Source organism: Bos taurus, chromosome 13, assembly GCF_002263795.3.
Source record: "Bos taurus isolate L1 Dominette 01449 registration number 42190680 breed Hereford chromosome 13, ARS-UCD2.0, whole genome shotgun sequence".
NCBI lineage: Eukaryota > Metazoa > Chordata > Mammalia > Artiodactyla > Bovidae > Bos > Bos taurus.
In genome coordinates this window covers 81,114,183-81,128,351 of record NC_037340.1, presented here as the reverse complement: position 1 = coordinate 81,128,351, position 14,169 = coordinate 81,114,183, and the positions used below count along the sequence as shown (strand labels likewise).

Here is a 14,169-nt window from a genome sequence, read left to right as displayed (position 1 = left end):
TGCTTTTAAGCATTCGCGTTTCTTGTGTATTTGTCTGTAAGAAAATGTGAAACTCTGGCTTTTAAAGTTTTGCCTCAGATGCTTTCATAGTTGTTCTTTTTTTTTTACAAGTCTGTAGACTCGTAGAGATTGTAAGGATACACATCATGTGCTTTAGTGGCAGTTAAAACATACTAAGCTGAATTTGATCATTTCTGTTCTGAAACTTGACATTTTTGATTTAAATCATCGAAGCACCAGGTTTTCAGTTTAACTGTGCACTTCTTGTGGTTTGATAGGTTTATTGGATAAAACGCTAATGGTCTGATTCACGAGCACGCGTAGCAGGATGCTCTGTACACACTGATACTGGCTAAAAGGAAAGCCACTGAGTCGGGGGCCTTCTCCGCTTCGTGGGGAAGACCGGTGAGTCATCGGCCCGCCTTCTCTCCTTTCCGACGGAGCTCACCTTTCTTTTTCTCCTCTAGGTTTTGGAAGTCCCTTGTCTCCAGGTTGCTGGAAGTGGCTTCTTGCTCAGCTGGATCAGCCACTCGGTGAAGACAGAACTCATGCTTTGTGCTGGCTCGGCTCTGCATCCACCACCGGGCAGTCTCTGTGCCTGGTCCTAGAGAGACCCAGCGATCGGCGTTGTGACTGAGCTTCCTGGACTTGTGAAGAGACGACGGTAGACGAATACACACTTTCTTTTGAATTTTTACAACAAATATTGGCTCTAGTTTTGAAGCCTCGGGCTGCTGGCTGTGCAAGTGACAAGTCTTTTATAAGTGGCCTTATTCCAACTCCAGAGATTCCTCAAGCAGATTCTAATTTTATATACAATCCTCAGGAGACAGGAAACATGCCAACCCAATCCCTCTTGGTGTATATGGATGGACCGGAAGTGATCGGCAATTCCCTGGGCACCCAAATGGAGCTTGATGACGCCATGACGATCAAAGGGGCCGCCGCGGTCCCCTTCCGAGCGGCGCAGGAGAAGAGCATCACCCAGATGGAGGGGTGCATGCCCCTGGACTGCATGTTCTGCAGTCAGAGCTTCACGCGCTCCGAGGACCTCAGCAAGCACGTCCTCCTGCAGCACCGGCCCACCCTCTGTGAGCCTGCCGTCCTGCGCGTCGAGGCGGAGTATCTCAGCCCTCTGGATAAAGTCCAGGTGCGCAGCGAGCCTCCCAAGGACAAGAGCTGCAAGGAGAACGAAGAGCTGAGCTGTGAAGTGTGCGGGCAGACGTTCCGCGTGGCTTTCGACGTCGAGATCCACATGAAGAAACACAAGGACTCGTTCACGTACGGGTGTCACATGTGCGGCCGGCGGTTCAAGGAGCCCTGGTTTCTGAAGAATCACATGCGGACGCACACGGGCAAGTCGGGGGCGAAGAGCAGGCTGCAGCCCGGCCTGGAGAGCCCGGCGACCATCAACGAGGTGGTGCAGGAGCCCGCGGCCGAGGGCGTCTCCTCACCGTATAAGATATGCATGGTCTGCGGCTTTCTGTTTCCAAATAAAGAAAGTCTCATCGATCACCGGAAGATGCACACCAAAGAAGCTGCTTCCGGGCCCCGTGGCCCGCAGATCGAAGCCCCACAGGAAGGCATGCTGTCGCCGGGGGCGGAGCTGCTGCAGTTCCTGAATCTGAGACCCACGTCCCCCGCCGAGATCGCCAAGAAGCCGGCCAAGTGGATACCTCAGCTGGACCCGTTCACCACCTACCAGGCCTGGCAGCTGGCCACCAAGGGCAAGGTGGCTGTGTGCCGAGAGGTGAAGGAGCAGCAGCCGGGCCAGGAGGGCAGCACCGACAATGATGAGTCATGCTCCGACAAGGAGGAGCCGGGGGAGATCTGGAGCGGCAGCAAGAGCCAGCCCGAAGGTTCTGGAAAGCCCAGGACAAGTAAAAGCGGTTGCCCCGGCCTCTCCCAAGACAAGGAGAAGTCCAGACACCCCCATGGCGAAGTGCCTTCTGTGGACGCGGACCCCAAGTTGGCCAGTAGTAAGGACAAGCCGACGCACTGCGCCGAGTGTGGCAAAGCCTTCCGGACCTACCACCAGCTGGTGCTGCACTCGCGCGTGCACAAGAAGGAGCGCAGGCCCGACGCCGGCTCGCCCCCCACCGCCGCGGACGGCAGGCAGCCCAGGACGTGCTCCCCGGAGCTGCCGCCCGCCCTGGAGGACAGCGGGGCCCTGGACCGGGAGGCTGGCTCCGAAGACGGTTCCGAGGACGGGCTCCCGGACGGGCTGCACCTGGGTGAGCTGCCCCCCGACCCCCGACCCCCGCCTGGTCCTGCAGGGAGGACATGGCCCACTGAGGGCGGGTCTGGGTGCTGGCTCCTGGTCTCACCCTGTTGTAAAAGTCCCTAAGCTCTCAGGGCCTTCGTCTCCTTTCTGTAACAGTAGGGTGGCCTTAAAAGGCCTGTCGCGGTTTCTTCCTGCTCTGAGAGTGACGTGATGTCATACTTTGCTAACAGAAGCCCCACGTTAGCTCACCTGGCTCGTGTGCTGTGTCACAGCGGGGCAGAGGCCTGGGGTGCTGCTGCGTGCCCCCGGGCCCAGGGCGGCCCCCGATGTCTGCAAGGGGAGAGGCGGGGCCTCCACTTACATCCCAGCACCCCAGTCCTAGCCTGTAAAAGCAGGGTTCCCTGAAAGGCAGCACACTTCCTTTCTGTCAAGAGCCAGCTCGCACACACGTACTCCACGTGTGTATCTGCGGGCAGAGATCAGGATGGGAGGGACCGTCCATGAGAAAGGGTGTGACCGGGAGGCCCCTGGGTGCTGCCTGGCCCCTGATCTGTGCGTCTGGGGGCAGGTACTTGTTAACTCAGTCACTCCAGCACCTGGTGAAGTATAGAGAATGAACACATCAAAGCTAATTGAAAGATCCAATCTGCTCAGTCACCATTCTAGTGTTTTGATGGCACTTAGAGGAAACGGCGGGGAAGGCGATGGCACCCCACTCCAGTACTCTTGCCTGGAAAATCCCATGGACAGAGGGGGCTGGTGGGCTGCAGTCCATGGGGTCGCTAGGAGTCGGACATGACTGAGCGACTTCACTTTCACTTTTCACTTTCATGCATTGGAGAAGGAAATGGCAACCCACTCCAGTGTTCTTGCCTGGAGAATTCCAGGGATGGGGGAGCCTGGTGGGCTGCTGTCTATGGGGTTGCACAGAGTCGGACACGACTGAAGTGACTTAGCAGCAGCAGCAGAGGAAACGGAGGCCGTTGCGGAGGGCCTGTTGGTGGGTCTCTCCGGTCCAGGGGGCACCGTCCAGGGCACAGCGTCCCACCTGTGCTTCAGGTCGTGCCCCTCTTCACACAGCTTTTCTCTCCGTTTAGTAATCTTTTATTGACTAGAGGATTCTGCTGTTGGAGCTCAGCTGATAAACCCCTGCCAAATCAGCCGGGGAATGATGAGAACATGAGTTAGTCTTAGAAAAACAGTATCCTTTACAGAGATGGTCTTGGTTTAAACATACACTGGCGTCTTGTGTTGTGAGTTGGCTGTGTTGATATCTCTTAAGAGCCCCCTGTATGACACCCAGGGGGAATGTGACCGGATAATACGTCTTCTCTCAAGCTGGTGCCCAGTTTCTGTCCTGATCACATGATGGGGGTGAGGGTGGTAGTTTTCATAGCAAATATTTAGTGTGTTTTGAGTTTCCTTGGAGACAGGAAACGTAGCACTTGGCATGCTTATAATCTTCAGGTTTTAGAAATCTAGAAAATGCATTAGATGTCTTAATGACATCATAAAAATGACTTTAAACATAGCCTTCTAGTCTTCTAAGTGATTCCTTCGAAACAGTGGCAGTGCTGTGCCGTTTGTGGTGAGAGAGCTGCCCCGATGCCCAGGAGCTGTGAGCGGACAGTCGCATTTGCTCGTAGGTGGCGTGGGCAGGACCGAGTGGAAAACCTGGGCCCCGTTGGCAGACGGCTAGGATGGCCCGTAATAGCTGGGAGCACCAAGATTTGCGATGGGTCTGGTTATATCTTGCTTAACCTTTCTTTGCCCTGATTTCCTTGTTTACACAATTGGTTCATCGACCCTTATCTTCCACCTCCCAAGGATGATTTTAGCTGCCTATTTATTTAAAAAAAATCCTTTATAAAGGACAGCGCAACAGAACCATGGGTGAAGCTGGAGGAGCAGGAACCTGGTAGACTGGACATTTCACGTCCTTTGTGTTGGAGGAAAGGCATTTCGTAACTCTGGATGTGACGCAACACACCCTAAATCCCGACACAGCTGGAAGTAGTAAACTGCCGTAACACGCAAGCTCAGCTGAAGTCTTGGCGAGCTGGGTGTGAGTGTCAGAGGAAGAGCGGGGCGCTCTGTGAGAGGTTGGATCCCCTGAACCCACACTGTGATGGGCCTTCTGGTCTAGACTTAGCTTACTGTCATCTACTGCCAGCCTGGCTTTCTTTTTTTTTTTCTAGCCTGGCTTTCTTTAGATTTACTTTCACGATCAAAAAGCGAAGTAAATGATTTATTGTTTTCAACTTTTATAAACTGGATTAATAATAGTGATTCATGTAAGTTGATTTTTTAAGTCCTCTTGACACCTTTTTAGATCAAAGGTTGTCTCTCCTGTCTTCCAGTATTTGGAGGTGGCTATACTGTCTTCTGGAGAAGGCAATGGCAACCCACTCCAGTATTCTTGCTTGGAAAATCCCATGGATGGAGGCGCCTGGTGGGCTGTGGTCCATGGGGTCACACAGAGTCGGACATGACTAAAGTGACTTAGCAGCAGCAGCAGCAGCAGCATCATGCTGTCTTCATGGAAGTTCAGGGGTGACAGAAATTATATGGTCCTGTCTCTCTTGTTTTTAAGTCATGCCCCAAGGCTTGTGGGATTTTAGTTCCCCCATCAGGGATTGAACCTGGTCCCTGGGCCATGATAGTGTGGGGTCCTGACCACTGGACCATTGGGGAATTCTCTTGACTCCCGTCTTTATGGTACCTGGGAGCTCACCAAGGTTTCTTATAAGCTTCTTTTTAAAATCAGTGAAGTCTATAAATCTAGACTTCGGAATGTGGACAGAGCCAGGCAGAGGCCCTTCCGTTGGAAATTCCAGTTTCCAGGCAAAAGGATGAGTTATGCTGAATTTACAAATGCCCCGTCTTCTGCTGCAGCCACACTGGTGGGTGTGACGTGACCAGCGGTGACAGGAGGTTCACCCTGAGCTCGGGGTCCTGCTGGACAAACCGGGGCGTGACCAGGGCCTGTGCCCGCCTCAGGGGGCCTGTGTCTGCTCCATTGTCCTGATTGTGGACAGAGGGGCTTAAAGTCTAACCCGCTGTTCCTTGGGGACAGATTGTGATTCGTCAAGGTTGCCCGTGTGAGCACTCGCAAATAATATGATCTGCTTTCCAAAATCTGCTTTGCTAAATTTTGACGAACTTTCCTAGGTGTTTGCCCAGGGCCAAACTTTTAAAGATTAAGTTGTGCCTGCTGCCCTCTAGTGGTAACGGGCTTAATCTTAAGCCAGTTAATCTTTCCCTCTGGTGGTTGGGAAGTTGGCATTTGTGTTGGCTGGGTTTTCTCAATTACTTATTCTGAAGAAGCTGGTTATTCCAGCCCGTGTGCAGGTCCAGCTCAAGTTTGCCAGATTCTGTGTGTCTCAGGCTGGGAGCGCAGAAAGCTCTCTGTTCATTTCAGTCTATTAAATGGTCTTGTGACCGAAACCATGAAGAAGGCAGTCATCAACAGTGAGCTCTGCTGTGCTCAGAAAACAAAACTGTTGCACACAGGCTTTAATGCTGCACACAGCCTCAAAGCAGCAGTTGGCTGTTTTTAGCCAATACCTAATATAAAAAGTATTTTAGATTCTCCAAAAATGTTCTACCAAGAATCTTTAAGTCAGCTTGCCCTGTTCACATCCTTGAACTGTCTTCTTAAGTGAATATTTTTGTTTCTGTTTTAAGATAAAAATGATGATGGAGGGAAAATGAAGCATCTTACATCCTCAAGAGAATGTAGTTATTGTGGAAAGTTTTTCCGTTCAAATTATTACCTCAATATTCATCTCAGAACGCATACAGGTAAGGAACTCCTTACATTTGTTTACTGCATGTATTAGCTCTGAGGATTGTGATGTAGTTCTGTGTCTGATTTTTGTTGTTGTCCAGATACTCTTCTAGATCCATGGGACATCTTAAGAATATACGTGTAGCCTGTTGATTTGTAGCTGTTGTTTTGCTTCCTTTAGTGTTATTGTAACTTCAACTGTTTTCTTGTGAAGTTGGTCTCTTGTTTAATGTCTGATTCATCCTTACTCTCATTTTATTAAAGTCTCTAATATTTTTAAATGTCACAGCTTTATTAATTTTTATGATTTAGAATGAAATTAATATTTAATCATCTTTGTTTATTACTATTATTACACCTATGTTTATTACTATTACTTTTTGGCCACTCTGCCTGGCTTGGGGGATCTTAGTTCCCGCGGCAGGTGATTAAAAGCATGATCTTGGCACTGAGAGCTTGAAGCCCTAACCACTGGACCCCCGGAGAATTCTGTCACCTTTTCTTGAGGTTGTGGAGCAGCGGTAACAGTGGTTTGGGAGGCCCTGTGAACTTGGACCTGCTTCTCTTCCACTCACTGGCTGTGTGACCATAGGCAGATTAACTTTTCTGCGCTCTCATTTTCTTAGCTGTAAAGGTGGGATAATATTGACTGGTGTAGGGCTGTTATGAAGATTAAATTAGATCATTTTAAGGTGTGCTTTTAAGTTTTTAAATGGAAGACACATGTTCACATTTTCAAATATTTGGGGTAGAAAGAGTGATAAAGCCACAACTCCTGAGAGCTTCTGGATGAGAAGATTCACAGACCAGAAGGGAAGAGGGAAGAACTGTTCTCTGCATGTGTTGATGCTTTCCGTGAGCGTGTGTAGTAAAGTGACCCTTCTCGTTGTAGGTGAAAAGCCATACAAATGTGAATTCTGTGATTATGCTGCAGCGCAGAAGACCTCCTTGCGGTATCACCTGGAGAGACACCACAGGGACAAGCAGACGGACGCTGCCGCAGACGCCAAGAGCGACGGGAGGCCCCCGGAGGCCGAAGATGCACTGCTAACCGCCGACGGTGCGCAAACCAAAAATTTGAAAAGATGTTTCGACGGTGCCAAAGATGTTAAAGGCAGCCCACCCGCAAAGCAACTGAAGGGAATGGCCCCCGCCTCTCAGAGCGTCCTGGGCGGCGCCGTGCTCGCGCCAGTGCACAGGGAAACTCAGGATTTCAGCAAGGATGCAGCGGACGACGGTGCCGAGAAGCTGAGCAAGGCCCCCGGCCCCGCTTACTTGGACGCCTTGAAGAAGAGGCCGCCCGCGGACCCTCAGGCCAGCCCCCTGGTGTGCAGGACAGAGGCGGCCACGGCAGCCCGCCACGCGCAGCTCGGGCCCCGGGAGAAGCGGGCGGCGGACGCAGGCTGCCAGGAGAAGCCCCTGAACCTGTCCCTCGCCCCGCACGGGGGCGCGGGGGCGCCTCTGGGCAGGAGCGTGACCGCCAGCAGCACCTGCCCGTTCTGCACCTTCAAGACCTTCTACCCGGAGGTGCTGACCATGCACCAGCGGCTGGAGCACAAGTACCACCCTGACGCGCACAAGAGCTGCCGGGGCAGGGCTGCGCTGCGCAGCCGGCGGACGGGCTGCCCGCCGGCCCTGCTGGGCAAGGACGTGCCCCCGCTGCCCGGCGCCTTCAGGCCCAAACCGCGGCCGGCCGCCCCGGCGCAGCCCAAGCCCGCGCCGGCCGAGCGGCCCGCGCCCGGCGCCCCGGGGCCCAGCAGAGCCCCGCCGCCCCCGCCGCCCGCGGGCGCCGACAGCACTTTAGCCCCCAGCAACCTCAAGGCGCTGCGCCCGCTGCCACCGCCCGGCCTCGGGGTTTCGGGGCCCGGGCCCGCCCGCACGCCGCCCGAAGCACCGCCCTGCAAGGCGGGCCCGGAGAAGGTGCGGCGGCCTGAGCCGCAGCCCCCCGCCGATGCCGCCAGGAGCGACGGCCCCTGGGTGCCCACCAGGGACTACGCGTGCGGCCGCGGCGGCGCTGAGCCGGGGGAGCCGCTGCCCAAGCGGCCGCGGGTCCCGCCTGAGCCGCCCTGTGCGCCGTGCCGCCGGCCGCCCGAGCTGCCGCAGTACCGCGTGGTGCGCGGGCTGGCGTCCCTGCTGCCGCCTGAGTGCGCCTGCGCGCCGCCCGCGCCCCCCGCGCGCCCGCGCCCCGCGCCCGGGCCCGCCTTCGCCGCGCTGCTACCCTGCGCGCCCGCCGCTGCGCTGGAAGGTGGGCGTCCTCGGGGGGCCCTAGAGGGGCGGGGGGGGCCCTGGAGCAGCGGCCCCTTTTCCAGCTTCTCCCGGGCTGGGCTGAAGGCAGCGGGGCCCAGGGGCTGCACCCCCTCGCAGTGCTGAGTCAGGTGTCCTTGACGGCTAGCCCACATGCATTGCGGGGCGCTCAGCCTGCCCGACCCGTGCGCGCCGGGCCCCTCCCAGGCTGCTGGGTCCCTTCGGTCTCCAGACCTAGGGAACTGCGCTGCCACCTTCGGCCGGGGCTCAGCCTTCAGTGAATCTTAATGCACAGTCTCCCCCGTGTTGCCCCCCTCGATGCCCACAGGTACCTTGAAGGTCCTTGTCCCCGCGGAGGCGGCTTTAAAGCCCCTGCTGCCTCGGACGTGTCTAGCACACATCCGAGCCTGTGAGAGTAGGTGAGACAGGCGTGGGTGGGGACCTGTCCCACTTGGTGAAACCTCAGTGCCTTCCCTGGTTATAAGCTCTGCAGGTTTCTGTGCCCAAAGGGACACATCCATTTTAAACATCCCTGTTTGTATTAATTTGAAATGAAAGGTTCTGGGTGGTGATAGTTCTGTATCAAAGATGGCTTGATGCCAGTTGATCGGGGGATAGCTAATTAAAAAACAGTCGCTTTCACACAGTCCAGTGACTTTTATAAAAATTTTGATGAAAAAATAATTTCTGCACCCTTACGATTGGAAGTACCCCCCCCCCCCCCCCCCCGCACTTAAAATGGACATGAGTCATAACTGTGTCTTTTACTTGAAGAGAAAAGACTTTGTGTTGCGAGTAAATTGGTCTTTTTTTTCCCCTCCTCCACACAGTTTTGGTTCATGATACACAAAGGCTTAAAATCTTTATGTTGCTATTTTGGCTTTTAATCTTTACTAGCACTTAGATATGGAGAAGGCGATGGCACCCCACTCCAATACTTTTGCCTGGAAAATCCCATGGACGGAGGACCCTGGTGGGCTGTAGTCCACGGGGTCAGGAAGAGTCAGACACGACTGAGCGACTTCCCTTTCCCTTCTCACTTTCATGCATTGGAGAAGGAAATGGCAACCCACTCCAGTGTTTTTGCCTGGAGAATCCCAGAGACGGGGGAGCCTGGTGGGCTGCCATCTATGGGGTCGCACAGAGTTGGACACGACTGAAGTGACTTAGCAGCAGCAGCACTTAGATAATTTTACCATTTAGTGACTTAAAATTCTAAGCTAAGAAATGTCTTCCTGGCAATTAAAGATATTTTACCTTGTACCTATAATACATATGCATCTAATGTGTTGTGGTCACATTATCAGGAATTTTGGAAATTGACTTCTGACAACCCACACACATCTTAGCTAATTGTTGAGCTTAATTCTAAATGCCCATTTATTTTTTTTTCCCCAATCAGGAAAAAGGCCTGTATCCTATCAACACTTATCTAGCAGCATGCTGCAAAAGAGGAACTATGAGAATTTTATTGGGAACGCACATTATCGACCAAATGACAAAAAAACTTGATTTCCTATTTTGGGAATGAAAGGTGAGCACATACACTGTATTGATTTTACCTAATTGAAAACAAACCATCTAATGTATCCAGTATAATATTACAAAGTAAAATTGCTTTTAACTTGAATTTTGAAGTGTTTTTAAAACAGCCCTCAGGGTCTCTGGATATCAGTGGTGATGATCATGGTAAAGTAGCAAAAGCACCTCAAAGTTAACTGTGGGTTTATTTCATGCTAGGGGTTGAATGAATTGTTTATCATCATGAGCTAGTTTAATCCTTCTTAGAGCCTTAGGCCAACTGCCTGCCATCAGTTTTTGTTAATAAAGTTTTATTGGCACACAGCCACTTTCTTTCCTTTACAGATGGTCTGTGGCTGCCTGGGGTCGCAAAAGCAGAAGTGGGTAGTTGTGACAGGGACTTCATGGTCTGCGAAGCCGAGAGCTGTCTAGCCAGTTATAGGAAGTTTGCCTATCCCTGAGTTAGGAGACTCTGTGCCCACTTTACAGATGTGGAGACTGAGGCTTATGTAACTTGCCTAGCACCTTCCTCTGCCTGCTTTTTGGTCCTCGGTCTGCAAAATCCAAGGCCTGTGCTGCAACCCTCCAGTTTAAGTGCTTGTTCAAAACCTTTATAAATCATCAGAGTAGGAGCAGGAGCGGGACAGAGCAGGGAGGTTTATTTTGACTTTCTGGTTCACACGGCAGATGTATCTAGTGGTGGGTACCCAAAAGCTTCAGGTGGTGCTCTTGGAGTCGTGCACATGTTGATTTAGTTACTTCCAAGTTTGGGCTGAGGGCATGGCATCTATGTGAGAGTTAACAATAAAGTGACTGGAAAGTCCCGGGCTCATGGGCAGATTTCATCCCCTCCCAGACAGCTCTTGTTCTGCTAAACACTACCGTATCCTCGAGGAGCAGACTCTTGACTCAATGCCTGCTAGATCTGGATTCAGAGATAGAGACCCATGGACCAGGGCAGAGTCTCTCCTGGTTTTCCCTGGGGCACACGGGCCTGTCCGTCTGCATCCTTCTCTCCCGCTCAGGTGATGCCAGTGGTATGAGGCTGGCATCATCACAGAAATGGGATTAGATGCACTCTGCCTTGCGACACAAACACGGTTCATGGGTGTGTGTGCACTGTGGAGCGGCAGGTGGGGACTGCGTGTGTGTCCCGCTGCCGCCTCTGCCTGCAGCCTCTGGGCTTCTCTGCTTGCCTTTCTCTCTACTCTGGAACGTCCTTTCCACACCCTCCCGTTCTGGTGCTTAAGCTCATGTATTCTGCAGCACGTTTGCGGGGAGCTGGGCCTTCGCTGTCTGTGTTCCCGCTGCCCTGTGGCTCATGCCTTTATGCCCACCTGAGCTCTGCCCCCAACTTCCACCCTGAGCGGTGCTAACGTGGTGCCTGGCCCAGGGCTGGGAATTTCAGCTGTAAAACTCCATAGACGTTGGCCAAACAGTGTTAGCCGTGTTTTATGCCCTGTCCTTTCTCGTGGAGGAGGTTATTCTATTCTGAGTCTTATCTTAAATACCCATGGTCTTGTGCCATATGTTTTCCTTTCATTAGGTATAAATTTCCAGAGTTTCCTATAGGTGGCAGTTGACTTGACACCTGTATCTGATGTAAATTCTGGTTGTTGGTTAAATCATCTTCATTAAATCACTGTTCATTGTACATGAGCATCTCCTAAATGGTGCAGCTTATTTATTCAGACTCCCGAGACTTGGTTAAAAATTTAAGCTTAAGTGGAATCCATTGCATTTCTAGACCCTTTTAGTTCTGTGTATTTATTACACTTTTAAAAAATTTTGTAAACTATTTAGTTTTATTCTAATCATGTTTTAAACCTTTTTTTCCCCCCTTAGGTCTTGATGGATATAAATGTGTACTCTCCATGAAATTAAATTAGTTCATCCTTTGAAAAAGCAAATGTTGAAAGCTACTGAAATAAGCTGTGATTGTACTGTGTATATAACAGAGGAACACTACGGTTTTGTAAAGTGGTTAACTTTTGTACCAAATAGCAATAAAAACTACAGTTGCAAGATTTGGGTTGTGCACAAATGGAGACTGGACATCATCTCTATTTTGCCCCGAATAATACGATTTTTAGAATTGACCAAATAACAAATGGAGGGTTTTTTTTTTTTTTTTTTTGCATACTTGAGCGCTGCTGAAAAGAAATCATTTGGGTTGGGGGGTGGGGTGGGGAGAAAGTCTATAACGCTTGCACCTCAGGTAAAAAATTTGTAAATACATGTTGTAAACCTGCTTGTTTAAATACTGTGTGTATTCTTTTCCTCTCATGTTGCTCATCACTTTGAGCTCTTTTCTGCTATTTGTCCTCTTTCATCTAAAATGTACGGTTTTTTTTTTTTAATTTCAATGATTTGTATTATGTTAAATCTTCCGCAGTCTATTGTCTTAATGGAATTGTTAACGGAAACATTGACCCTTTATGAATATGTGCTGCGTGTACCAAGATCAGCCTTTCTGTAGTTGGTACCCTTTTATTGCAAATTTTGGTAGGTCGTTGCAAATTTTGGTAGGTCGTCTGAGGAAGACCCAGACCCATATAATCCTCTTCTCAGGGGATTGGTGGGGGGATTTTGAAGTGTGTTTATCTATAGAGAAGCATTTCCTCTAGGCCAGCCACACACTCAGTAAACACACCAAATTGCGGAGTGACTTAGTTTTCTACCCAGTGAATCGTTTTTGTTGGGAAATTCTGGCGTTTCCTGAATTATTTATATAAAAACACAAAGGCTAAATTACACATGTGAATTACATATATTGGAAGCAGTTTTTAAAAGAAATGAAAGTTGAGGGGTAAAGTTTAGGTTTGCCTCTGGTAGGCTTGGTGTGTCTGGCGCTTCGCTTGGGTTAACTGTGGACACACTCAGGTTAATTACAGACACACGAATTGTGCAGGAGTGCCGACTGAGGCTCCTGGTGCTCCGGGGACGTCACTGGTCTTGAGACCTTGGTTGTCTTCCCGTTTTTGGTGGTTTGGAGGCAGCACCATTTTCTCAGTGTACATGACAAGTTGGGTTTTAAAGAGAGACTAGCCACCAGCTGGCTTACTAAATGTTTTATTACACTTGTGTTCCCTTAATCCACTGTCCATGGCTGATTGTTTTCAGCAGTACCTAGGTTTAGTGACCACAACACACTTTATTAAGAAAACTGTTTCAGAAATAAATTTGCACTGTTAATTTTTTTTGCCTTGCCCTTCTCCATTAGAACAAGGGTAGCGTCCTCAAAGAATCCTGATTTTTTTGTTTGCTCTCATTATGCAACACGACGCTTGATAGAAAAGTCTTAACTCCCAGGTGGAAAGGGAGACCTCTCTGAGCTGACTCTGCTGGCATCGTGATGAAGTGCTTTGTATCAGGAAAGTGTACACTATTGACCTTTCTTTCTGTTCACAAGCTGAGCCATATGTACATAATCTAGAGTTTTGTTTTCCTAGTTTTGCACTTTTATAGCCTATTTTTGAAGATTAACACATTGACAAAGATGATTGACCTGATCCTTACCTAATCCAATGAGTGTTACAGAAAGCTTGCTGTGACGATAAATATAAATCTTAAAAGGGGATATACACGATGATAGAGGGCTGAAATTTAAATCTGTATTTAAAAAAAAATCACCAAATCTATTTGAAAACAAGTCAATTCATGTTATGCTGAAATCTGGGGGCCTTTCAGATTTCTCCTTTTTAACCACATTTCTGAACCCTTAAAAATACAGTTTTGTTTTCCTTTCCACAGCCCTTGTACTCCAGAATGTTGTGTTTTTTTCCTTTTTTTGTCCATCAGTATTAATTATTGGGATACTACTGGTTTTGTATGTTTTTTCCCTTTGAGACAACAGTACATATACTAGAGGTACAATCTGTTGGATTTTTGTTTATGTATTTATTTCATTCCAGTTTGATTTATTTTAATTGTTGATACTTAAGTTGTCAAACAGTAGACATTACTTGTTTTATTTATGATGTATTTCAGCTTGAAGTTATGTTATTATATGTGGATGTAAATATAGATTTGGTGTTTTGCAGTCTCGGGCTCTGGTCTTCATTGTGTCCCTGGTTGCTGACGTTAACTGTTTGTAAACATACACAGTGACAGAGAGATGCACGGACTGGATCCCCGTGGGCTCGCCAGCAGCACTTTGTCAGGCTCTCTGTGACTCCCCAGCCCTCCTTCCTTTTTAAAGCAAATCTTCAACATGTTTTAATTTCGTTCCTCAAATGCTTCAGCAAGTATCTGTAACGGATAAGGGCTTTTTCCGATCACATCTAACTAAACGGACAAGGATTTCTCATAACTGGTCTCCATTGCTGCATTTCCGGTGTCAGAAACGCCTTCTAAAGACTGTGAAGTTGCAGTCAGGATCCAAACAAGA

General features: G+C 49.8%; 1 protein-coding gene across 5 annotated transcripts in view; it reads left to right on the top strand.

Moving 5' to 3' along the window:
• Nucleotides 1-13,821, top strand: part of ZNF217 (zinc finger protein 217) — a 39,142-nt gene extending 25,321 nt beyond the window's left edge. For all 5 annotated transcript variants that reach the window (XM_059893087.1, XM_059893088.1, XM_059893085.1 and 2 more), the window contains exons 2-7: nt 468-742; nt 827-2,234; nt 5,912-6,028; nt 6,907-8,259; nt 9,661-9,792; nt 11,625-13,821. In XM_059893087.1, the coding sequence (XP_059749070.1) occupies nt 839-2,234; nt 5,912-6,028; nt 6,907-8,259; nt 9,661-9,770 (2,976 nt within the window). In that variant the 5' untranslated portion in view covers nt 468-742; nt 827-838 and the 3' untranslated portion in view covers nt 9,771-9,792; nt 11,625-13,821. The remainder of the gene's footprint in view (nt 1-467; nt 743-826; nt 2,235-5,911; nt 6,029-6,906; nt 8,260-9,660; nt 9,793-11,624) is intronic.
• Nucleotides 13,822-14,169: the final 348 nt, after the last annotated feature.